Here is a 27,885-nt window from a genome sequence, read left to right on the forward strand (position 1 = left end):
ATTTATTTTATTGTCCTGTCAATGCCAAAAAACACTTGAGCTGTGGACACGGGCAGTAAAATCCATATTTTCTGAATAAATAATATTTTCACTTTAAAAATCTTCTTTCTCGAATTATATTAAACATAATCATGGTGTAAAGTAACAATAAGTATAATAAAAATGGAAGTTACAAGCGGTGCAGAGGAAGGTTTCGTCCGAGAGTGGACGCCTTGTTCGCATATTTTGAACTTGATTCCTCCTAAGATCCAAACAGGCTTGTTTTCTAGTGAACTGTGCTTAACTTGCGTTGATGCTGTTAGCGACTACATCGCGCTCGGGACTAATGTGGGTCTCGTTTACTGGTATGATCGAAAAAAGGGAAACATACAGCGCCTGCGTTGCGAGGTAATTATCTTCAGTAAATCTTAAAATACCTTACGAATTTAAAGATACACACTGTTTATATAGATATTTACTTATACAGTGTATCCTTGTGCTATATTTTAGAAAAGTGGCTTGACTGACAAACCCACATTGTATAATAATTACTATAATATCCATAACACAGTTTATTCACGTTTGAATATATTTATTACCAACAGTACCTTGTATGTGCATTTTAAATTCAATTTACTATCTCAAAGTTGACACAAGATTTTTTTATAATAATTGTTAAAGTAATCTAAAATACTGAAAATTAGAAATATAAGATCTATGAGTAATACTCACAGATCTTGTAATAACAATGAAACACTAGTAATACAATTTATAACTTCCTCTTCAAAATATGGAACTTACATAATATTAATTTCTATTATACAAGAAAGACAGCTGTAGTAAAAGATTGCTTTGTTTTTTTATTGTTGATATATTTCTTGCAGGCTTCAAGTACGCCCATCACCTATGTCAAGATTGTGAACACTGTGGACTACATGGTAGGAGCGGGGAATGCGGCAGGCCAGGTCACGGTGTTCCAGATACCTAAAGAACATCCAGAGAACATTCCAGACACATTTAAACCCAAAGTTGAACCAAAGGTTGAAAGGTAAAATAATATTTACATATTTAATACCTTTTTACTAAAATCACTAACAAAAACATGGGTCAGAGGCAGCAAATAAGCAGACTACTGGCACTTAAAGTGGTAAAAAGATTTTATTTATTAAAGTAATAAAATAAAAATCAATATTTTAGTAAACAATAATTTGTTATAATAGAACATAAGACAAACACATACATAATTTTATTATTGTAGGCCCTACATTTCCAAACTGAATGGACTGATGACTACGATGCTTGCATGTACATTTCAGTGGTGCGTCAGGTTAATGTAATGTAAAGATATACATCCCGGGATGTAATGTACATTAATCTGACGGTGTTGTACTGTTATATGTTTTAAATTGTAATTTTCCATCTTTTTAGTAAAAGATGGCCCTGTGCGAGTTTCTTACGCCGGTTCTTCTCGCCGGGTTAGTTCCCGAACCGGTGGTAGGCACCGTAGTATCGACATTTGGTAAAGTTTTTGTAAAAAATTACTCCAAATAAAAATATTTTTGATTTTGATTTTGAAACTAATATGAACTGAAATGATTTGTCATTTAAAACAATAATGGTGGACAAGATAATTGTAGTAAGGCAACCTTAATTACTTTTATCTATAGTAGGTACAATAATTAGGGTATTTTGTTTATCTTTCCTCTAAAGAAGAGATTTGTCTTGATGTCAATGACCCCTGTTAATACTAATTATTATCTACTAGCTGTTGCCCGCGACTTCGTCCGCGTGGACTTCAGTTTATAGCGCGCGATGTCAACAAAATTGGTGTCAAAAGCTTTTATAAAAAAACCCTGGTACCCATTAAATCAATACAGCTGTGCAGTGTGCAAACAATAAGTACTTCATTTTTGTATGTTAAACTTTATATATTATGCCAAATTTTAAAGCTTATTTAGCCCCCCAATTACACAACTTTACCCATAAACTATTTATCATTGATAGGTTTAGCCCCAATTTCACCAACGTCTGTTAGTGTTAACAGCTTGTTAAAATATCCTGTCTTCTCTTTCATTCATATGAAAAACGAAACAGCTAACGTGATACTAATTCGAGCATTAACTTTAACAGTCGTTGGTGAAATTTGGTATTAAGGTTACGTCACTGCCTGCACAGATAAAGTACTTACTTTATTTAATACCGTAGAATAGATATAACAATCGAAAAAAATCGAGACTTAAATGTAAGATGATACCACCTCTTATAGAAAGACTTTTGAGCAAGCGTCAGCGCGATGTAGAAGACGCACGGCGCCATCTATTATGAATTTTTTGAAAAAATTTACGACCCTTACAACCCTTTTTTCCAGTAAAAAAGTAGCCTATGTCCTTTCTCAGGCTTTAGACTATCAGTATACAAAATTTCATTACAATCGGTTCAGTAGTTTTGGCGTTTGGCGTGAAAGCGAGACTGACAGACAGACAGACAGACAGAGATACTTTCGCATTCATAATATTAGTACAGATTATGTGCACACTGCACAGCTGTTTTTGGGTATTTTGATTAATTAAGAGGATTCCACACCGCCCTTTTTTCCATACAAACGTTGTCCCCTGTTTCCTCCCTGGATAATGCTAGTAGAGTTATATTTTTTTTCCTGAATATCTACGGCCACTAATACAATGTCCCTATGTTTTATTTTTTTTTCATAATTTAATTATTAAATAAGATATGAACGTTCAAAAACCCAAAAAAATGGCCAGATTTTCCACTGTGTTCAAACGTCCAGAAAACAGATTTGGCTAGATTATACAAAAAAGCAAAACATAGGAACACAGCTCAAGCCTTTTTTTAATCTTTAATGAAAAAAGTACTTAAATCGGTTAAGTTTTGGAGAAGGAATCAGGGGACAACGAATCGTTGATTTTCTGGATTTTCTGCAGTTGTCTCTATCGCGTTCTGCGGTATAGGCTTGAGGTAAGGGAGACAGCTATAGATATTACACGTACTTTTTGTTCATTTCTCTAGCCGCTGTTGTATCCTCTTAAGGGCCGCGCTACACCGGAATGGCAGCGGCGAGGCGAGCACTTTCAGCGCTGCCATTCCGGTGTAGCGCGCTGCGCGGCCCTAAGAGGGGTACCACTTACCAGGGTTTTAAAAAGTTTTTAAATTTGACACAAATTTTGTTGACACCGCGCGCTATAAACTAAAGTCCACGCGGACGAAGTCGCGGGCAACAGCTAGTTATGAATAAAAACAATAATATATAATAAAGTAGGTATGATTAGTTCTGTTATAATAATGAAGTAAAAAAATAAAGCGCCATCTGTTTTCATATATTAGAATTAAAATGTTGATTGCATTGATATATTTTCTGGATGGAATATAGGCCAACACAACACACTCGAACTCCTTAGAAATGCAGTAGGAGTTCTATAAGATAAGATAGATTGATTATTATTATAGCAAGTGATAACATTATTAAACATAATAATCTAACGTATTAAAAACTATAAACAAAAACATAACAACTAATAAGTATGATTAGTTCTATGTTACAACGAAGTAAAAAAAGCGCCATCTGTTGAATCGTATTAGAACTAAAATGTTCATTGCATCACGTCGATATATTTCTGGATTTTTTATAATATTATACATAAAATATATTTAAGATTTTTGAAATATTATTTTAATACACATCCAAGACCCAGGAACATTGAAAACTTTTTGTTCCGCCTGCGGGACTCGAACCCAGGACCCCCGGGATGAGCGCTGGCCACGCGCAATGCGAAGTAATTTTCATCGATATTTTCATGGAAATAAGATATTTTCCCACATCAAAATGTAGCCTATGTCCTTTCTCAGACTCTAGAATAACTGTGTACAAAATTCATTGCAATCTATTCAGTAGTTTTGGCGTGAAAGCGAGACAGACAGGCAGACAGACAGACAGACAGACAGAGATACTTTCGCAGTATATTTCGCAGTATTTATAAGTCGCGGGCAACAGCTAGTTATGAATAAAAACAATAATATATAATAAAGTAGGTATGATTAGTTCTGTTATAATAATGAAGTAAAAAATAAAGCGCCATCTGTTTTCATATATTAGAATTAAAATGTTGATTGCATTGGTATATTTTCTGGATGGAATATAGGCCAACACGGTACACTCGAACTCCTTAGAAATGCAGTAGGAGTTCTATAAGATAAGATAGATTGATTATTATTTTAGCAAGTGATAATATTATTAAACATAATATTCTAACGTATTAAAAACTATAAACAAAAACATAATAACTAATAAGTATGATTAGTTCTATGTTACAACGAAGTAAAAAAAGCGCCATCTGTTGAATCGTATTAGAACTAAAATGTTCATTGCATCGCGTCGATATATTTCTGGATTTTTTATAATATTATACATAAAATATATTTAAGATTTTTGAAATATTATTTTAATACACATCCAAGACCCAGGAACATTGAAAACTTTTTGTTCCGCCTGCGGGACTCGAACCCAGGACCCCCGGGATGAGCGCTGGCCACGCGCAATGCGAAGTAATTTTCATCGATATTTTCATGGAAATAAGATATTTTCCCACATCAAAATGTAGCCTATGTCCTTTCTCAGACTCTAGAATAACTGTGTACAAAATTTCATTGCAATCGGTTCAGTAGTTTTGGCGTGAAAGCGAGACAGACAGACAGACAGACAGAGATACTTTCGCATTTATAATATTAGTATAGACTAGCTGTTGCCCGCGACTTCGTCCGCGTGGACTTCAGTTTATAGCGCGCGATGTCAACAAAATTGGTGTCAAAAGCTTTTATAAAAAAACCCTGGTACCCCTTAATAGGGTTGCTGAGGATTCCTCTTCCGCTTCCTCATAATGAGGAAGTTCCGCAATATTTTGGGTTCCTCAACCGTTACCGCATTCCTCATAAATAAAAATAAAAATTCCTCTTCCGCTATCGCTTCCTCAAAATTTAAGAGGAATTTATGAGGAATTACACTGCGCATGCGCGTCGCGTATCCAATCACGCTCTGGCGCGGCGGCGCGGCGCCGGAGCGGTGCCGCACCGCACCGTATGGTTTCTCCCTGAGGGCCCATAGAAGTGCAAAGATGAGTATTGCAGCGGCGCCGCTGCGGCGTGTGTCTAAACAGCCTAAGGGCCGCGACACACCAGAATGGCAGCGGCGACGCGAGCACTTTCAGTGTCATAAGATTTTAAACTTTATCTTCATTTTTGTAATACATAGTACAGCGGCCACGGGCGGCCGTAGACTTCTCAAGCGGTACTATGTATTACAATAATGAAGATAAAGTTTAAAATCATATATATATGACACTGAAAACGCTCGCCTCCCCGCTGTCATTCCGATGTAGCGCGGCCCTTATTGCTAGACTGATTTTGATGATTCTTTATTGTGTGTGTTTTGAGAATGGTTTAGAATTTAGATTCATAGTTTGGTTCACTGGAAAATGCCCTTTTAATTAATTTTTGTGTAATGTATGTACCTAGTACGTTATGTACAAAGTACAGACAGGACAAAAGTTTGGGTTGGGTCCGCTAGTATTTATAATTTTCTATCATCCTCTTCCTCATCCGCTTCCTCTTCCGCTTCCTCATCCGCATCCTCTTCCTCATAAAATATCCTCTTCCTCATCCGCATCCTCAAAATTTGCGCGTGACAATTCCTCTTCCTCCTCCTCTTCCTCATAATCACTTCCTCAACAACCCTACCCCTTAAATCAATACAGCTGTGCAGTGTGCAAACAATAAGTACTTCATTTTTGTATGTTAAACTTTATATATTATGCTAAATTTTAAAACTTATTTAGCCCCCCAATTACACAACTTTACCCATAAACTATTTATCATTGATAGGTTTAGCCCCAATTTCACCAACGTCTGTTAGTGTTAACAGCTTGTTAAAATATCCTGTCTTCTCTTTCATTCATATGAAAAACGAAACAGCTAACGTGATACTAATTCGAGCATTAACTTTAACAGTCGTTGGTGAAATTTGGTCTTAAGGTTACGTCACTGCCTGCACAGATAAAGTACTGAGTTATTTAATACCGTAGAATACATATAACAATCGAAAAAATCGAGACTTAAATGTAAGATGATACCACCTCTTATAGAAAGACTTTTGAGCAAGCGTCAGCGCGATGTAGAACACGCACGGCGCCATCTATTATGAATTTTTTGAACAAATTTACGACCCTTACAACCCTTTTTTCCAGTAAAAAAGTAGCCTATGTCCTTTCTCAGGCTTTAGACTATCAGTATACAAAATTTCATTAAAATCGGTTCGGTAGTTTTGGCGTTTGGCGTGAAAGCGAGACTGACAGACAGACAGACAGACAGAGATACTTTCGCATTCATAATATTAGTACAGATTATGTGCACACTGCACAGCTGTTTTTGGGTATTTTGATTAATTAAGGGCCGCGCTACACCGGAATGGCAGCGGCGAGGCGAGCACTTTCAGCGCTGCCATTCCGGTGTAGCGCGCTGCGCGGCCCTAAGAGGGGTACCACTTACCAGGGTTTTAAAAAGTTTTTAAATTTGACACAAATTTTGTTGACACCGCGCGCTATAAACTAAAGTCCACGCGGACGAAGTCGCGGGCAACAGCTAGTTATGAATAAAAACAATAATATATAATAAAGTAGGTATGATTAGTTCTGTTATAATAATGAAGTAAAAAATAAAGCGCCATCTGTTTTCATATATTAGAATTAAAATGTAAAAATATTTTCTGGATGGAATATAGGCCAACACAACACACTCGAACTCCTTAGAAATGCAGTAGGAGTTCTATAAGATAAGATAGATTGATTATTATTATAGCAAGTGATAATATTATTAAACATAATATTCTAACGTATTAAAAACTATAAACACCCGCAACCTGGTGGAACAACATCAAGAGAGAGATGGACCAGGAAAGCCTAACTACTGAGACAACCCAGAACAGAAAATTCTGGCGCAAACGTACAGGGAGACCCGACCCCAGATGAACTGGGAACATGGGGTGGACAAAGAAGAAGATTAAAAACTATAAACAAAAACATAATAACTAATAAGTATGATTAGTTCTATGTTACAACGAAGTAAAAAAAAAGCGCCATCTGTTGAATCGTATTAGAACTAAAATGTTCATTGCATCGCGTCGATATATTTCTGGATTTTTTATAATATTATACATAAAATATATTTAAGATTTTTGAAATATTATTTTAATACACATCCAAGACCCAGGAACATTGAAAACTTTTTGTTCCGCCTGCGGGACTCGAACCCAGGACCCCCGGGATGAGCGCTGGCCACGCGCAATGCGAAGTAATTTTCGTCGATATTTTCATGGAAATAAGATATTTTCCCACATCAAAATGTAGCCTATGTCCTTTCTCAGACTCTAGAATAACTGTGTACAAAATTTCATTGCAATCGGTTCAGTAGTTTTGGCGTGAAAGCGAGACAGACAGACAGACAGACAGACAGAGATACTTTCGCATTTATAATATTAGTATAGATTATAACTAGCTGCCCTGGCAAACGTTTCTTTGCCATTTAAAGTATTTCGCCCATATTATTTTATTGAAGTGACTAAATAAGTATGTCACCATGGCAACGTCCATCGCTATCCCATCGCACAAACAATGGCCGCCGTCAGTCTTCTTCTTCTTCTTCTTTTGGCGTAAGCCTCCCCATTTAGGAGTTGCCGCCGTCAGTCTCGAGTTATAATAATTTACTATTATTTATTCAACAAATGCACTTATCAATGGGGAGTAGCCGATTCTCAGACTCACTGAATATGCATATAAAATTTGGTTAAAATCAGTCCTCCGTTTCGGAGGAGTACGCGGCCTAACATTGAGACACGAGAATTTTATATGTAAGTTAAAAAATCTCAGAACCAGAAGTCTACTACTTGTCTTTTAATCTTTATAGTGCAATATTAATGCAACATTACTAACTTTCATATATTACTAATAATCGCAGACACACATTTTCAATAGTTATGCTACAGCCGGGTGCCGCTTGGGGATTGATGGGTGAAGCAATAATTTCAATTTTGTTTGATACAGATACACAATAGGTGACCTGCACAAGAGCAAGATAACCGCAATAGAGTGGTCCAAGAATGGAATGAGATTGTTCTCGGGCGACAAGAATGGCCTTATCATTATGACTGAAATTGATTTTTACATGGTGAGTTTTTCATGCATTTGTTTCGCCCACTTCTCTTCTATTTGTTATAAAAATTATGTGTTTTATGAAATAACTAAAAACGAATAAAACCTTTAGTTGTATGCTATTTAAAATGGTTTGAAAACTAGCCTGGCAAGAATGACCGGCGCAAGAAACTGGACTTTGTTTGTCATTTTCATACTGAATACTGGTATTATATTATTAATCTGAAAGTACATGTGTGTCTTTCTCTGTTTTTTTCATCTTTTATATTTAAACTACAAAACTGATTGTGATGGTCATGGAGATTGGAGTCCTGGAAAAAGACATAAGAAGTCCCGGAAACTGAATGTTCCCGCGCGTAAGACGAATTTTGGCGCAATGAAGTTGCAGGCCACATTTATTTATGATTGATTCAATCCTTGTTTTCGTATTGTTTGAACAACATTTAACATCCGTTAAATATTTAACAGGCTGTTATATGAGTCAAAATAACAACTTTCAAAGACAATAATATGCAATATCAATAAAAGAATCTGTTTTGACTTTTGAGTCTTTCCGCCATGTTTCCGCTACGTCCTTATTATTAAACACCTGACCGTTATTTGAAGCATAATAATTGAGATAGGCACTTCCATTTCCGCAGATTTTACCTCCTTTCTTTCCTGAATGTTGGTAGCTCTGTCAACCTTGGCGCCATCATCGAGCAGGTAGAGGGAGAATTCCCGCTCGACTATGATCATTGGCGTTTTGTTTTCCGCACCGCACAGTCGTGCTCAGAAGTCATTACGTATTATACCTCCTTATTATATAACTCCCAGTTATATAATTTAAGTATAAAGTGAAATAATTTCAGTGTTGTGTTTTTACCGTTTTTCAAGGTTTTGGTAATTCACGTAAGTTATATTTTTATACATTTTTTCTTTAGAAAAGATGAACATTTCATATTAATAACGATTTTATCGTTCGTATCGTTACTTTAATAACGAATATAAATTTAAATACTACATTTAAATTTTTAAATATTAATTTTCTAGTTAAGTTCTTGTGTTTGTGTTCTTTCCTAGGTTAAGGTAGCTATTAATAATGAATAACGAATGTGAATTTGTTCATGATTCGGTAGTGACACCAGCTAACATTAGATTTGAAACTACCCACTAATGTGGTTAATAAAAAAGGCCTTGTTCTCGTGCAAGGTCATCTAGTAGTAGTAGTTGAACAAATGATTCGAGCTCGTCATCGACTTCTACTTCACACAGCAAACGTATTTCGAGGCGCCGCCGCCACAAAAAGGGGGGGAGCAAATACAGACAGCGCTATAACCACCCTTTAACTAAATTAACTCAAGAAATGAACTTAACAAAAAGGTTAATTATTTTTACGAAAACCGATCTATTTTTCAAGGTCATGTAATTCTATCGACGATAATGTCAGTCGGGAATTGTATAGCAAATCAAATGAAAATGAAACGACCGTTAGCAATTCTTTATAACCGAATCTTGTTTTTGAAATTGAAACAAAACTTAAAGAAACGTCCGTTACGAAAACTTCTCTTTTGGAGGTTTTGGCTATATTAAATAAATATTCAACATAATAATGAATAGTCAGAAGTTCATTATTCTGAAGTTCAAGAATTTTATAATCATATACTAGTTTTTGTTGATTTAGAGGTCAATGATGAGCTTAAATATTTAAAAAAAAAAAAAAAACCCTCACGTGCACAAATCATACGCGGCATTATTATATTGCGTACTTATGCAGCGCGGAGCATTGAAATCTGCTCTTAAGAAATTGTTACAATGGTCACACGCTTCAAGCTTGACCCCTGAAGGTTAAATGAAACGGTTAAGGATTTGTATCACAACGTCAGAATTACTTCAATTAATTTGTGGTCTGAGCTGGGCTTTGAGATCTATGAAGTTTTCAAATGAGACGCAATGCAATTATCAATTTTGTTCATGACCCAGTTCTGGCAATAATTTTATCTAAGTTAATTCCGAGTTGCTGGTGTCACTACTCGAAAAGACTGAGGGAGCTCGCAAAACCTTTGTTGCGAATAGTCAGAATAATGTTGCTGCCGCTGCGCAAGCGGGTTCTAGAGCAACAGATTGACTCGCCGCCCCCCGCAGGGGCAGGTTAAGAGTTATATATCCGCGCAGGGTATGTCTCATGGATGTTGTGCTAGCTCGCACATTTCCCATGCTCACCAGTCTGCGCAAGGCTGTTCTTACAATCGTCCCCCGCAGGGACAAACAATAAATTTTGAACCACGGTCAATGCCTAGCAATGCACGAAGTTCTTTTCACTCGAGAGCTTAGCCTACCCCCGCAGAGGCAGACTAAGAATTATATACCCGCGCAGGGTATGTCTCATGGATGTTGTGCTAGCTCGCACATTTCCCATGATCACCAGCCTGCGCAAGGCTGTTCATACAATCGTACCCCACGGGGACAAAGAAATAATTTTGAACCACGGTCAATGCCTGGCAATGCACGAAGTTCCTTTCACTCGAGAGGAGCTCGATTGGACAACTGAGGGAACTTCCACGGCAAAAGTACCCGTGAATATGCCGCTTCTCTTTCGGATCTCGGGAATCTCGGGGATCTCGGGAATGCCAAAAAACGTAAGTACTGACAATCAAAAATTCAGAGCGGGTCAAACTTTGAAGTTTTACCGCCGTTTCTCGTTCGCAGCGCCTAGATGCTCCAGGTTATTATTATAAAGATTCTAAAAGGGTACCGCATACCATTCATAGAGAAACCACCTCGGTTCATTCCAAAATTAAACCAAAATCATTTTTCTACCACAGAGTCGGAAGATATGTATCTCCAAATTCGACAAATGATATTCCAGGGTGTATTAGAAGTTGCCAGCCCCTTGCCAAGTTTTATTTCGACAATGTTTCTGGTCCCTAAGGTCGACGGGTCCTGCCGTCCTATTTTCAATCTTTCCACTCTATTCGGTTATGTTTTGACTCAGCCATTCGGGCTCATAAATGTTCAACTAATGACAGTTTCGTTTTGCAACCCGACGATTGGCTTTGCAAAATATACCTGTCCCAAGCTTATTTTACCTGGCAGTCGCTCCATCGCACTGACGGCTCCTACGTCTGTATACAAGGGACAGTTGCTGCAAATTACATGCTTATTGTCCGGTCACCTGCTTCCCTGACCAATTGGGTTAAGCAAAAATCTCAGAGAGCAAGTTCTGCGTATAATCGTTTATTAGGACGATTATCTTATTGCTTATTAAAACAAAATCATCCTACAGAACCATGTCCACATTTTGCTTCAAAGGATTTACTTACGCCTCAACAAGACCTGGTATTTCTAGGTGTTCGTTGGAACACGTTTACAAAACGAAAAGCTACTTCCAGGCGAGAAAATGTCTAAAATTCATCAAAAGATTTTACCAGTCCTGAGTCCTGACAAAGAGTCTGGTAGATCTAAAGACCTTGCAGAGCATCCTCGGTCTCCTGAACTTCGCCAGTTTCATAGTACCGAAGGCTACATTACCGAGCTCTCTTGTCTCTTCTCATAGACTTGGATAAGTCCGCATTTCCGAATCGCTGCTCTCTACCGAGACAAGCGTTACGCTTAGCGACGATCTTCGGTGGTGGTTGCAAAGTCATCATCTATCAACTTCCATTCATTGGGGCCCACCATCGCACTGCTTGGCAACAGATGCGTCGGACCTAGCTTGGGGTGCTCAACTCGACCACCTTTTCTTAACGGGGACATGGTCAGCATAAGAAAATTTCATGCATTACAATCAGAAAGAGCTTCTAGCGCTCTGCTTCTCCGAGGTCAGCAGTCAGCACCAGACTCTCCCTCGCTCGACAGTTCTTTGGCAGAGCGACAATCGAACAGCTATAACCTACATTTGGGACGAAGGTCGCACCAGGTCAGATGCCCTGATGGACATAACCATTCAGATTTTTCGAGTTATTGGATCATTCCCAAATCTGTTAACTTCTTGCACGGAGAAGATCACAAAATGCGGCTTACTTGTGTGAACGATCTATTTGCTTCCGCCGAAGCTCATGTAGTGACTAATTATGTAACTCTCGACTTGACCGATCAAGCAGGTTTATATCACGATGCCTTTTCTCAGGAGTACCCCCTAGCCTAGGTGTTTAATTAATACCCAAAGTCCTGGCTCACCTAAATCAGGCTCAAAGAATTTATCTCCTAGTGGTTCCACGCTGGAAACGAGTATTTTGGCGGGCAGATCTCAAGTCGAGTGCAATAGCAGCACCGTATACGATTCGCGATCTGGAGAAATACAAAATCGACATTTCAGCGGTCCCTCTTCCAAAAATCAGGAAATGACCCTGGAAGTATAGAAATGTGGTTGTAAAATTGTAAAATTTCTGAGGCTGAGATGATAACCATATAAAATTATTGTTATTATCATGGCGACCTTCTACTCTCAAAACTTATAAAGTTGCCTGGTATAGATGGTTATCCTGGTGTAAGTTTCACAGATGTGATGCTATGATGCTCACAAGCCGATGGCCACAGTCCTGGCAAAATTCTTAGCTTATCTATTTTTAATAGATTAAGCTCTCTTATAACACTATTTTCTTACATAAGTAGATATCTTCCTGTCTGATACAGAGATTTCTGGCCCTTTAAGTTCTTACGGTTTGGTATAACATGTTAAAATCTATTGCATTGAAAAAGCTTGTACACAGTACAACATAAATTAAAAACTTATTTAAGTCTTATACTGTTGACGCCAGTTGACGCAAGTAATTTATTTGTATTTTCTAGACATACAGATATTTTGCTTTTGTTTTCGTTGGGCAGACGTGTACATGATCTTACACACTGTAAGAATACAGTGGTTTAAAATTCTTAATGTGATTAATTTATTTAGTCATAACTAAAACGAACAGTTCTGATTCCAGGCAATCTAGCTGGAAGATTTTAAGAAATCCCAGTAATAACCAACCTTGCTGTTTACTGGGTTAAATGCTGTAATCACTTTTTTTTTTTTCATCGCAGGCGTAGCGATTAGCGAAGCTAAATGTGCAATTTATTTACGAGTTTGCGAGGAAAACCATCTGCCGCCTTTAGCTGGCGGTATCAAAACTAACTTGTCTGAGACAACTGCACCACCAGGTAACGTCCGCTCAGCTATGGCTGAAAGTTGGAGAGACATTAGACAATGTATCCATTCATGAAATACTTTTGGGGCCGTTATTGAAAATCGGTACAAAAAACTAGTACTTTAATCTAATTCTAACGATTTAAGAAATTATTTTGTTCCTTTAGTTGATTTCATTATGTCCATATCAAAGCTTTTACAAGTTGTATTTTTGATTTGTCAATCAGTTTTTGGTGTAATAATTGTGTAAAAAAGTGTTTGAACACTGGATTTTCTATTCCATCACTCTTATATCACCTATATATTCATTTATAAAGTTTTAGAAGTATTCCCACAAGGAATTACTATTTTCATTTTATATTGTTATATTTTCTTTTCATTGGCGTCTTACTTTTATTTTGTCACATTGGCGTACATCATCACCAGGCGATAACAAACACGTCTCAATTATTATGCTTCAAATAACGGTCAGGTGTTTAATAGCAGCGTTTTACCCTGAAATAAAACGCTTATTAAATACTTACCTTATTTGAAGCATAACTTTATTTCTGCCTGGTGTAATTTCGACTCAATGATCATAGTCGAGCGGGAATTCTCCCTCTACCTGCTCGATGATGGCGCCAAGGTTGACAGAGCTACCAACATTCAGGAAAGAAAGGAGGTAAAATCTGCGGAAATGGAAGTGCCTATCTCAATTATTATGCTTCAAATAAGGTAAGTATTTAATAAGCGTTTTATTTCAGGGTAAAACGCTGCTATTAATTATTTTCATAGTTATGAATAATTATTTATTTTCACTTTGTCAAAAATTCAGCCCTCGGATTTTCCTTGACATTGCAAATATATTAACTTGTATCAAAATTACCAAACCGAAATATCTAAATAAAAGTTTGTATTATGATTCATGTTTTCAGCTTTGACAGATAATAATTATTAACCTAGTAAATTAAGAACTATTATAGCGTAACAAATGTATGCGATCAGTGATATTTTAATTTGGTCGGATTATCTACTATTATACTACTATGGAAGAAAGTGACACATTGCAGTGCCAAACATATTGTCGTATTAATCTTGTACATTGCAATTTCATCGCCTTATAACAAGAATGAACGAACTGATAGTTGTTCACTCGTTGTTCACTTAACATTGCATTTACTAATCCGCTGCTAAATTTTTACTGTGGGACATAAGTATTTTAACAGTCTGTTTAATTTTCCAAGGTCCGTTAAGTAATGCCTTGTTAGGATTTAACAAACAGAGGTTGGTGAAATTGGGTCTAAGGGCCTGTTTCACCACTTCCTGATAAGTGCCGAATAGGCTATCCACCACTTAACTTGACAGATAAAGTATGGAGAATCTGTCAAAAAAGTTGTGAATAGCCTATTCGGCACTTTATCAGAAAAATATTATAAATGCGAAAGTGTGTTTGTCTGTCTGTTTTCACGCTTAAAACTCTGAACCGATTTTGCTGAAATTGCGTATGGAAATACTTCGAGTCCCAGAAAAGGACCTAGGATACGTTCTATCCTAGCGAAATATACAGTTCTCGCGCGATAAAAGAATTTTTTTTATGAAATAAGGGGCAAACGAGCAAACGGGTCACCTGATGGAAAGCAACTTCCGTCGCCCATGGACACTCGCAGCAACAGAAGAGCTCAGAAGAGCTGCAGGTGCGTTGCCGGCCTTTTAAGAGGGAATAGGTAAGGAGGGTAGGGAAGGAAAGGGAATAGGGTAGAGGATTGGGCCTCCGGTAAACTAACTCACTCGGCGAAACACAGCGCAAGCGCTGTTTCACACCTGTTTTCTGTGACAACGTGGAATTTCTCCGGTCGAGCCGGCCCATTCGTGCCGAAGCATGGCTCTCCCACGTAGAATTTTGAAGCAACGGAGTTGCGGGCGTCATCTAGTTTATTATACATGCGTTTTTTGTATGTTAAGCGTGGCCGCAAGCATTGTCTTGTAGCCTACAGCATAAGAAAGGGCTATGTAAATAAATATTGTGAGTCATATAGGCGTGGGCTGTGGTTATGCATTGAAAACGGGAATACCCTATATACTAGGTCAGGGGTCACCAATTAGTTTCGCTCGGGGTCCATTTTAAGACATAAAATGAGCTTCACGGTCCGCACTGTATATAAAAAAAACAATGTAATTACGGAAATTACAATGGTATTTATTTACATATAATGAGAAAAGTGTCAAGTTTTCGTTGCTTGTTTGGAGTGAAATTGGTGCAAGACATTAAATTCTGAACCTACATTTATTTTTAACGAAGTTCATCTTCGAACATGCTTGGTCCGTACACAATGGGTCGGCGGCGGTCCGGATGCGGACCGCGGTCCGCCATTTGGTGACCCCTGTACTAGGTGATTCATCCAATACTAAACGGGGACTTTTATTATATTTCTATATCTTATCAGTATACTTTATGTTCGTATTATAAAGGATATTTCCTTATAAATTATCCTTAAATATTGTATATATTTTTCCTTCGCAGTTTCAGTTAAATTTTGATCACAAGAATAATTTAAATTAAAAAAAAAATCTAAACTCAGCTAATTATTTTGCTACTTTATTTCTTTTTTGCGTGGCTAATACCTACCGAATATACAAATTGGCGGCATTATAAACGAACAGAGATTCGTTTATAATAATACTAGCTGTTGCCCGCGACTTCGTCCGCGTTAGTATAGTAGATCACGTCCCAAGTATTATTTATTGTACAAAAATATTCAATGTACACTATTGACTTTCCTACGATTTTTTATAATATATAAGATAAGATGTTCCGCGCGGCTCCGCTTGCGTAATTTACGAATTTCACGCGACCGTACATTTTTAACGCAAAAAAATAGCCTATGTCCCTTCATGTTTGCCAAATAACATAAAAATTGCTCCAGTAGTTCTTAAGAATCTTAAGATAATAAGCAATTTCATATAATTTCCCCCGTTTTTTCCACATTTTCCACTATTTCTTCGCTCCTATTAATCTTAGCGTGATAAAATATAGCCTATAGCCTTCCTCGATCAATGGGCTAACACTGAAAGAATTTAACAAATCGGACCAGTAGTTCCTGAGATTAGCGCGTTTAAATAAGCCCTTTCAAATAATTTCCCCCTGTTTTTTCCACACTTTCCTCTATTTCTTCGCTCTTATTAGTCTTAGCGTGATAAAATATAGCCTATAGCCGTCCACGATAAATGGGCTATCTAACACTGAAAGAATTTTTCAAATCGGACCAGTAGTTCCTGAGATTAGCGCGTTCAAACAAACAAACTAACAAACTCTGCAGAATTATAATATTAAGTATAGATTAAGTTCATAATTTAAATAAAGTACAAGTTGTTATAATTCAACAACTGTAACAGAGACAGTTATAACTTGATATTGTATTGTTTTATTCTTTAAATATAGAATTTGGTCTACTTTATATAATATTTATACTATGCTTGTAATGCAGTTGGTTTTAGCCTTTAGGGGTCAACTATAAATGACGGTAGTCGTAGACAAAGTATAATATTATTATGTTCGTTTGCCCTGATTCACAGGAAAACAAATCAACAGCAAAACAGACGTGTTATTTACGTTACTTAGTTGATAGTACGAGTGTTATTAATTAGTATGTAAATATGCGGAAAAAACCTGATAAGAGGGTCGGCCGTTGGCACTATTACATGCTTATTATAGTATTGGTAGTATAAACAAAAAATATATAAGTAATTTATTAACAATCAAATTTGATATTTGCACATTCTCTCTAGATAAGTCTAGTTTCTTATTTTGTTTAAATAATCTAGGCTAATTCATTAAGTATCAGAAAATAAATCAATAATAAATACGAATATTATTACAATAGGAATACGTATGATGTATCTATTTGTCTGATATAATATCGTCACGCTTCAATCGCTAAACCTAAACACACCGGCAAAATTAGAGGAACATAACAAAATTTTCAATTTTTTTTAAATTGTTCACTAATTTTTATATATTTATTTATTTATTTACTAATTGATTATTAAAAAATAAATTTTATATAAATGTAGGGCATAAAAACGTGAAAAATAGAAAAAAAACAGCAAAAATCAAAAAATTAAGAAAATCTTTGAAATTTCAGTAGTAAGTTTTGAAGATAAATTCTCCATTTTTATTAAAGAAATGCCATGTTAAAAGCGTGTAATGCTGGTGTAATGCCTTCTATGGATTTCAAGAGGGCCTGGATACGCCATTCCATGCTTGCATTTTAATTGTCAATCATTTCCTGTGGGATATTCGCCTACTCCTCCAGTAGCGCCAACTCGAGCTCCTGGACACATTTTGGAGCTGGAGTTTTGACTCGTATCATTCACCCATTGATGTGCCACACGTCTTCAATCGGATCCACATCCGTAGACCACGCTGGCCTCTCCACCTGGGCTACGCCAGCATCGTTTAGGTAATAATGCCCGATTTTCTTACTCTATGGACGCACATAAAATTGAAATTACTACCTAAAACTGTGTAAAAGGCACACCATGCAGTTCCAGGATGTTGGTGCTATAGCTCTGTACTGTCAAAGTACCACCATCTATAATCATCAGCTCCATGCGGGCTCCAAATCATATGCAACTCCAAACCATTACGAAGCCTGCATCATAGGCCACTGTTTCCGGTAAGTTTGATGGCCTGTAGCTTTCCTTATGATTTATCCACATTCTTTATCGCCTGTCAATACAATGTACACAAAATTTGCTCCCATCACTGTACAGCACAAGATTTCACTCACTTGTCTAATTTTGATGTTCACGCGCAAATCTTAGCCTGGCTCTTCGGTGTCCTGTCTCAAGTTTTGGTGCCCTTGCTGGCACTTTTGAGTTTAATTTAACTTATTTGAGTCTTCTTCTTACTGTACAATTACTTACACGTTCATCTTGGACCTGTTCCGACAGGTTTCGTGTCTGCATAGCAGTTTGAGGTCGATTTCTTAAGTTTTGTTTCCTTACAAAATGGTCATCCTGAACCATTGTCACCCGATATCTGCCTTGTTCTCGTCTCCGAACGTAAGATCCAGTCTCTCTGAAGCGTTGAAAGTTACGATGAACCACGGAAGCCGACACACCTGGCCTGACTGACCGAACGGTAGGTGTGACCTTTCTCTATCGTGGTTACAGCTCTAGCTGTCGCAGATGCTGGGAAATCACTAATTTAGTATCTAAGCAATGTGTTCTTCCAAAAACCAAATAATCAAATGAGCTGAGCATACCTTGCACCCCGTTAAAACGCCATTCTTATCAGGAACACTTACAACGTCAATAATCGAAAAACACTTATTAGGGCATAATTGCTATAAAAACCTGTCAACTTGCCAGTTTTGTTCAATATTTTATTTCTTGAATAAGCTTAGAATCTATAAAAAAGGCTTTCAGACAGCCCGGCCCACTTGAGTTCAAGTTTTGGCCCTTTTTACCAATGTTCCGCTAATTTTGCCAGTGTGTGTATTTGGATGAAATTTGGTATGTATTTGGTATAAGTACTTTCAGTTTCTAGACATCTGTCTATAATTATATATATTTTTTTACAAAACCTATCTAGAATTTAAAAACATATATACTTACTTACTATAGTTCATATTAAAAATTCACAGTAAAGTTATGTTTTTCAATTACCTCTTTCGATCTTATCTAACATATGTACTTTGTTTTGTGTAAAACCTTTTCAAAAGTAATTGTGTTATCTATTCCTTGAATAACAACTTGTCTCTTAGTACTTGACATGAGATCGTAACAAGGAAATAGTGACTGTAGTGAAAGTAGAAATTACATAACATTTAATGTGATTATTATCATCTGAAAGTTTGTTGTAGCTAACTAAAATAGATATGCGGGCCTGACTCACTGTCATAATATACTAGAAAGTTGGCTAATATAATATGCATTTTATTGGCTTAGAGACTAGAGTGGACTGTTTGTAATCCCAAATAAAAAAAATCTCCAAATTCTAAATAATTTCATCTCCTACCTAAAAGAATTAAAAGTAGATAAGCTAGTGCTTGACCAGTTTATCAGACAGGAACTAAATATTGTTGTAACAGTAAACAGACAGATAGACACATATTCGCATTTATAATAATTACTAGAGGACGCCCGCAACTCCGTTGCGCCAAAATTAGTCTATCCGCACATGTTTCCGTGGTAAAAACCATGTAAAAACTATCCTACTTAAAAGAATTAAAAGTAGATGTTCCTATGTCCTTTGCCAAATTTCAGCAAAATCGGTTCACCGGTGTGAAGAGATAACAGACAGACAGAAAGAAAGACAGACAGACACACTTTCGCGTTTATAATAATAGTATGGAAGTATGGTACTGTACGGTTGCTACGCACGTCACGTAGAAATTCGTACGTTGATACATCGGTAGTTCTTTTTTCATTCGCACGAGTGCCACCGGTACAATGCTCCGTTTCCACAAAATACACATACACGATATTCTAAGTACTCTGCGAATAGACCATATTATAACTTGTATATTATGCCTAATTCATTAAATTTAAAAATAATAAAAGTTTTTACTATCACCGCGCTTCTGGTTCAAATTTGTTCAATCTGGCCAGCAAGTTGCGAGTGTCCATGGGCGACGGTAGTTGCTTTTCATCAGGTGACCCGTTTGCTTGTTGGCCCCTTATCTATAATATAAAAATGAGTCGCGAATTTATTCTTAAAATATTTGTATAAACGGGCTAATTTTAGTCTTAAAATATTCGTAGAAGTCCAGGGAAGGTTTTTAAGTGACACGAAGTTCACCGGGACAGCTAGTTTTATATGTATAGAAAATCGATGAAAATTTTATTTTAGATTTGTTTTTAATTTTATGATCATTGTCACTCCTGTCCCCAGCACCTGTGCAAGTCAGTGGAGGTGGTGGACGAGTCGCACGAGATAGTCCAACTGAGCTACCACCAGGGGGCGCTGCTGGCGTCCAGCTTCTACCGCACCATCATCTGCCGGAGGGAGCAGGACCGCTGGAGGGTCTGTCAGCTGGGCAAGAAGGAGAGGAGAAGGTAATTTATCACTTATCACATACCAATTACCATACATGATACAAGTTCACTTTGATGACAATGAGAACAATTTTAAGTGACAATATGTAATAATAATGTCCATAAAAACTTTCAAATCCTCCTTACAACCCCTTTTTTATGAAATAAGGGGGCAAACGAGCAAACGGGTCACCTGATGGCTTTCCATCAAATTTTCCATCAAAGGCCGGCAACGCACCTGCAGCTCTTCTGATGCTGCGAGTGTCCATGGGTGACGGAAGTTGCTTTCAACTTCCGTCGCCCATGGACACTCGCAGCATCAGAAGAGCTGCAGGTGCGTTGCCGGCCTTTTAAGAGGGAATAGGGGAAGGCAGGGATGGGAAGGGATCTCAAGGAAGAACAAAGAAGGGGAGGATAGGGAGGAGAATTGGGCCTCCGGTAGACTCACTCACTCGGCGAAACACAGCGCAAGCGCTGTTTCACGCCGGTTTTCTGTGAGAACTACGAACGTAGTATTTCTCCGGTCGAGCCGGCCCATTCGTGCCGAAGCATGTTTTGTGATTAAAAAGTGGCATTATGTCCCTGTTGGTAGGAATAATCCATAAAGTACGTCACATCAAATTTCAGGTTTTCTACACCGAATAAACACCCGTTGTTTAGTTTTAAAGATTAAAGTTTACAATATATGGTACAAAAAGTGACTTTGTTTTCTATAATGAAGTGATGATAATGTTTGTTTTCAGTCTGTGTGCTCTGGGCGCGGTGTTCCAATACTCGTACGCGCCTGGCGGCGCGGCGGGGGGCGGGGCGATATACTGCGCGCGCGCCGGCCTGCGGCTCTGGCGGGCTGACACCGACGGCAATGTGCTCCAGACGCTGCTCTTTAAGGTTCCTATTTACTTATTTAGCAACACCAACATCCTATTAGATTTATTAAAAATGTTTGTAAGAAATAATTATTATGATTTAACACAAGACGTCGCTTGTCTATGGTCTTGACAGATGTCAATTTTGTCAGTTATGAAAGTGATCCTTCATCTTTTTTGAGCAACTTGCAGTGGATTTTGCCATTTAGATGAGACGCCAAATCACTTTTTAGTTTGAAGAACTTATTTATATTTGTTTTTATTTATGTTTTTTAATGTATTAAGGAATAGATTCTTATACTTCGTGCGCAAGATCCCAGGAATCTACAACATTTTCAACTCCTTGAACCTCGCGGAAAACATTAAATTATTAAGACAGAGACAACATAAATAATGTATTCTCTATTCACAGGAGGCGGTGACCAACCCGCTCACCGTGGCCGAGCTCCTCAACCCAGCGACCACCCGGCCCGACGACGCGGAGGAGCAGTTCACGGTGCTGCACGTGTTCCGAGAGCACTTCCTGGTGACGGCCAGCGCGCGCCGCCTGTACGTGCTCGACCCGCGCTCGCTTACCGCCGTCGCCGTAGTCACCGACCTGCGCAGGTAAAGTCGTAGACTGTGGTGCGGTGGCCCTCTTAGAGAGCTTCCAGACGCCGTTCGTCTGGACGACGACACGCGTCGACGGCAGCCGTCGACTGTCGTCGACAAGTGTAAAAAAAAAACAATGAAAAAAAATCCAGCGACTGCCGAATAATATTTAGTGGCGGATTTAAGCGCTATTGAAGTTCTGATTGACTCTGTATGAGTGCTTACAAGCGCTTATTGGCGCCTTTTTTCATCAAACCCAGCTTTTAGGTGTAACTTTTATAAACACTGTTTTTTTGTATTTTCTGACTTAATACTTTTGTATCTTTCTCTACATCTCTTATCTGTCTTCCAGGATTCTCTCTGTGTCGGTGAACAAGGACGAGATCTTCGTGCTGGAGGGCGGGCGGTCCCTCGTGCGGCTCGCGCACGCGCCCGAGCCCGCGCGCGCCGCGCTCTTCGGTACGCACACACACAAGTAGCTGACATACACACACACACACACACAAAACTATTGCTATTAATATTTACGCAGCGTCTTCAGGGTCTGCTTAACTGTATACTGCATATCATAATATTATAACGTTGGCAATGTGGCAGACGAAGACAAGCAGCTCTTGAATAATAGCTCGTTAATATTTTTAATAGTAAGGAGAGTGGAGACAGACTACGTATAACACAGTAGCGATATATTACGTAGGTGACGAAATAAGTAAGAACAGAGAGACAGATAACTGCTTAAGAATTTATAGATTCATTGTAGATGTGACTAAGTTGAATCGTACTGCTGTTGAACCATGAACGGTGAACCTATTATATTATTTAATGGGTTCTATTTAATGGTACTTGAACTACAGCCCAAAAGCAAAAACAATACTATGGACGCGTGAAAGCCACTAACGGCCGTTCCCAATATTTGATCTATCTCTGGTTTTGCCCTACTAGAGATAGGAATAGCTCACATTAGACATTAGAGCCATATAATTTATGTCAATTGTGAGCTATTCCTATCTCTAGTAGGGCAAAACCAGAGATAGATCAAATATTGGGAACGGCCGTAAAAGGCTTAGAGAAAAGATAGCAAATGTAGTTTAGACTTGACATTGGCGCATGCCATCAGATTCTATTTGTTGTTAAAGGTAAGGCGTAATTTTGACGATATATATATATATATATATATATATATATATATATATATATATATATATATATATATATATATATATATATATATATATATATTTATATGAAATCTTTTAAAGTATCTAAAAAGAAGGGAAAGTTACAAAGTTTGTTAAAATAATCACTGAACTAAATATGTAATAATTTAAAAAAAGATAATTTTCTAAAGATAAGGTTTGTGGCAAAGAAAACTTTATTTTGTGTATAATAGCTGTTTATACTCTTTATAATCAAATAGTGCAATGCATTTAGAAATCACTTGACTATAAGGTCTTAAAGTATTTTATGGTTAAAAAGTTTTAAAAAGTAAAAATTTCGTTTTGCAATTTGATTTTTGAGATTTAATCAATATAAAGTATTTTATACACTGACCTCCATTATACTACCCTTTGATACCCTTTGAAATGACTGCTGGTTTTTGTGCCTATTTGAAGCGGAATCAGCGCCCCCAATGCGGGGGAAGAGAACTAAATCTGACGTAGCTTGCAAATGGCCGCTTAATCGCTATTGGTTGTAGAAACTAGGATTAGTACTCCCACTACTGCTATCAGCGCCAATATGGCGACTTTCAAACGTCAAACTAACGTCAGATTTAGTTCTCTTCCCCCGCATTGGGGGCGCTGATTCCGCTTCAAATAGGCACAAAAAACAGCTGGGTATCATAAGTCCAGCGTACTTGTATAATGGAGGTCAGTGATTGTATACGACAAAAATTGCAAAAAAAAATGGCGACAAAAGTTAGTGTTACAAAAATTCCATACATTCCAAATTGATAAAATATTGTTATGGGACCATATCTCCTAGCTTTATTGAATAGGGTTTATTACGTAAAAGTCTGCATCAGAGGGTGTTACTAGTACATACAGTAAACAATCCGACCGCATTCCAACATGTTGCACACGTCATACGAGTATCAGAATATTGACAGAAACGTTATGAAACGTCGAACAAAACTTGTTTTTACTGTCTATGCTGGTGCTGCCTCTAGCGTGAAAATCTTGCAGTAATATAATATCCTATTTATTGAAATTTATCTAGTCTGCTTAGTCGTTGATCAACATAGAAAATGTATTCATATTTTTGTTAAATCTTTAGAAATAAACATCACTTTTCTTGGTAGTCGGTTAAATACATTAAAAAGGTTGAATTTGTAAGTTGTAAGCTTGCTTTAGTGTTGTGAACATTTCTCAATTTAATATAAGACTCCGTCCAAACTCCTAAAAACCCTCAGTATTCTTTTTAAATGTTAAAGGTTGTGCCAAAATTGTTTAAGATGTTAAAAGACAAGAATATAAAGTGTTGGTATTAAACAATAATTATAATTCTTAGACATTGTCTTTTTGACCGCCTAAAGTAAATGTAAAGTTAAAACTTATTATTGTAAATACAACATTTATTTAGGGATAATGTTATTAAAATAAATAAAAATCATTTATGCATCATAGTAAGGGAATATAAATAGTCATATAAGTACTTACACAATTTAGGATAATAATAATTAAATAGTTATCATATGCTACCAAATAAATTGTTTTTTTTAGTCCTTTCTTTCTACGAGAGAGTGAGAGAAGAAAAGTATTTATATTTTTGATAGTAGTTTTGGAGACTTATAATCCTTTATTAAGTATTATTAAAGATAAAAGAGATTTGTTTAAAGATATTACAAATACATAGCAGAATAGGTCATACATTTGTAGGATACTAATATTTTAAAGAATTTAAGCCATTTATGACTAATAATGTCCCAAGATATAGCTTCTTATAAAGGTCATAAAAATTCAAAGCTCTTTGGTATAAGGACTAATATGACTCGTTTAAATAATGAAATTGTCGTTTATATATTTTGTCCCTTTTCTTTTTAAACGAGTTAAATCCGGTCGCCTGATAGAAAAAATTACCATTGACCTGCAGCTTCTTGTTTCTTTCTAAACGCGCACCGAAATATTAGTACCTATCTCGTTTCCACAAAAAACGTTATGTTAGAACTTGGAAGTATAGGTAAACAGTCTTATATCTCTGTACTCCAAGACCGGACTATAGAAACAAAGATAGGTCAATGTCTAATGTCTTTCCCTTTATCCGGCGACCGGCCTATAACGGATATCGAAGTATGTTACAATAATATAGTCATTACCACAAATAAGCCAAATTATTTTTTAGTTTATTAACACGATTTAGTTTATTTTGTTATTGTTTTATGTTGCGATGTTAACAAGGCCATTGTACTTATATGAATATACATTTTTTATTTATTTTTTGCATTTTTATTTATTTTTCCACTTACATTTTTATTTTAGTTTTTTTTTTCGAGCAATGGCTCTGTGAATGTCGATGAGACTTATTTTGGAGACTTACATTTATTTGGCATTTAACAGGTAGGCTGGTGATGCTTGTTTTGTAAAAATACGCTTTTTTTTAATGCTTTTTTAGTAAACCTCATAATAAGGAACTTACGCAGCGTATAATTAATTATTCAAGGTCCGCTGACTTTATCTGCCATATGACTTATCGTTTCAGAGTTCTGACAAAGACGACTAGACCTTGTGTAGTTATTCGACGGGTAGATTTTTAAATGTAAGGGTCTATGTGGCTTCCCAGAAAGAATTAAATATTATGTATTAAATATTATTAAATAAATTATAAATATTTTGCTGATCTCTACAGCAATTATATCCTTTTTTTTTTAACAGATGAACCGTCCCTCATGACGAAATCCCTCACCACGTCGCTGCAGCACGCCGTCAATACAATGCGGGATTTGACCAACATCGACCAGACCGTCCCCTACATAACGAGCGTGCTAGAGCAGCCAATCGCGATGTTTACGCGCAACGAGACCATAGACAACGTGACCAACGGCGAAGAATGTTTTGAACTACCCCCCATTAAACATTTACCCGACGATATATCGAATAACGTCCTAGAATCGATTATAAACGAATTTAAAGACGTATCGAGTGATGCGGAGGAAATTAGAAGAGTGAAATCTGAGGAGTTGCAGAAGAAATTGAAGCTGTATAACAGTATAATGGAGAAGAAATATGATGAAGAGGTGATACATAGTAGAAGGAGTAGGAGGAGGGAGGTAGGTAGTGGGGGGAGTACGCCGCGTATGAACACGCCGGTGAGGAAGCCGGATGTCAGTTACACCAGCCCGTGTGTAATGGACGTCAGTGTGTATGGGTATGTATACTTTTGATTTTGATTATTACAACTGAAACCTAACGGTCTTTTAGCGGACTAGATTTTGTTTTGCTGGAAGAAAAAGCCACGAGGCATCGAGCCTGTAATTTTTTTTTATAAATAAAGTAGACACTTTGTTGTTAAATTATATTTTAAACCTAATAAAATTATGTTAGTTAAGTCTCATGCCCGCTTTCCTTGTTTTGATTTGCTTACTTCAAAACATATTATAATAATATTATTTAACTAAGGTATTATAAAATGTATAATCTGTCTACATATACTATATATAGATAGATAGATAGAGCGATACTTTACTGCTCACATTATTACATTTAAATACAATCGTGTTACTTAAACTATAAACTTAATAAAACAAATGTGGGCAAGGGCGGCCTTATCGCTATGAGCGATCTCTTCCAGGCAACCCTGCGGAAGAGGAAAATTTAATCTAAAAAACGTAATCTAACCCATATTACGTAAATAGACAAATTGTACGTCATATATAGCATAAATAATAAATTTTGTATGTTTTTCAGGAATTTGGACGAACAAAACGACGATCTCTTGGAGAAGGAAATTGAAGAAAAAGAAAGGATACTCGCAAAGATGTTGAACCTCGAGTCACTCAGTATAAAGAGCGTGGTCACTAATAATAAACTAAATGTGACTGTCCCGGACAGTCCTTACAAAACTACCAAACGAAATCCCATAAACAATCGTGCACCTACCAAATCAGAAAACTCCAGACCAGAGGAACCCAAAAGACCTGCCATAGACACAAACATAACGAAAATAAAGACAAAGGAAATTAAAAACGAAAAACCACAACAAGATTTGGTACCCAAAGTAGTACAACTACCTAACACATGGAATTTAGACTCTATAGAACTAAAACTCGACGTCAAAAGTGGCGTCAAAGACCCCCTAAACCTTCTGTCCCCTGACGAAAATTTAGGCAGCGAATGGGAGGTTATATGATGTAAGAATAAAATAAAAGACTTGATGTGTCAGATAGAAAAGAGGTTTGACATAAGCGGTGACTAGTTTCGACCAATCACAGTGTTGTTTCGACCAATCAGTGACGTTTGATGTGTGACAGTTATAGTTTGACCAATAGCAAAGGAGTGTTATGATTGGTTAATGCTTGGCTTATGAGGGCGTTTCGCCGTTGATTGTTACAATGTGCGCTTTTTTGGTAATGCCATAATATTATGATGAGCAAGAACACTAGATTCAGTGACGTAAATAATTGTCCTGAGCAAGTACATAATTGCATTTGCTGTAAATTGTTAATAATAATTATGAAGTGGTTAAGAAATCTCTTATAATAGATGTTACAAAAATTATATTAAAATTGAATAAAAGAATCTCGATCAAAAAAATTACAAGAATCAAGTTCCATACAGTAAAAGCGAAGCAGCATTCTCCGTTCCGTTGCGTCATCGCAGCGTCGACGCTCCGACGTTTTTCTCACGATGCGTCGAATGTTGAGAAGAAGTGGGTGGGAGGGAGAGAGCGCTGCGCTGTCCATAATGGCGGCTCTCGACATAGGCGAACGCGTTGGCCAACGCGTCTGCAGACGCGTTGGCCCAATGTGTAGAACGGGCGTTCGCGCGTTGGCCAACGTCTAAATACCTACGGCCAACGCGCGAACGCCCGTTCTACACATTGGGCCAACGCGTCTGCAGACGCGTTGGCCAACGCATTCGCCTATGTCGAGAGCCGCCATTAAGTTAATATACCG

General features: G+C 37.2%; 1 protein-coding gene across 1 annotated transcript; it reads left to right on the forward strand.

Annotated features, from left to right (window-relative positions):
* The first annotated feature begins 35 nt into the window (after positions 1–35).
* LOC121737467 (WD repeat-containing protein CG11141) lies at positions 36–27,670 on the forward strand. Its single transcript, XM_042129146.1, has 9 exons — positions 36–387; positions 864–1,027; positions 8,085–8,208; positions 20,177–20,340; positions 21,063–21,207; positions 21,598–21,791; positions 22,129–22,235; positions 25,646–26,138; positions 26,678–27,670. The coding sequence occupies exons 1-9, from the start codon at positions 163–165 to the stop codon at positions 27,117–27,119; spliced, it is 2,058 nt and encodes a 685-aa protein (XP_041985080.1). The 5' UTR covers positions 36–162; the 3' UTR covers positions 27,120–27,670.
* The last annotated feature ends 215 nt before the right edge of the window (positions 27,671–27,885 follow it).

This window comes from Aricia agestis, chromosome 20 (genome assembly GCF_905147365.1).
Source record: "Aricia agestis chromosome 20, ilAriAges1.1, whole genome shotgun sequence".
Classification (NCBI taxonomy): domain Eukaryota; kingdom Metazoa; phylum Arthropoda; class Insecta; order Lepidoptera; family Lycaenidae; genus Aricia; species Aricia agestis.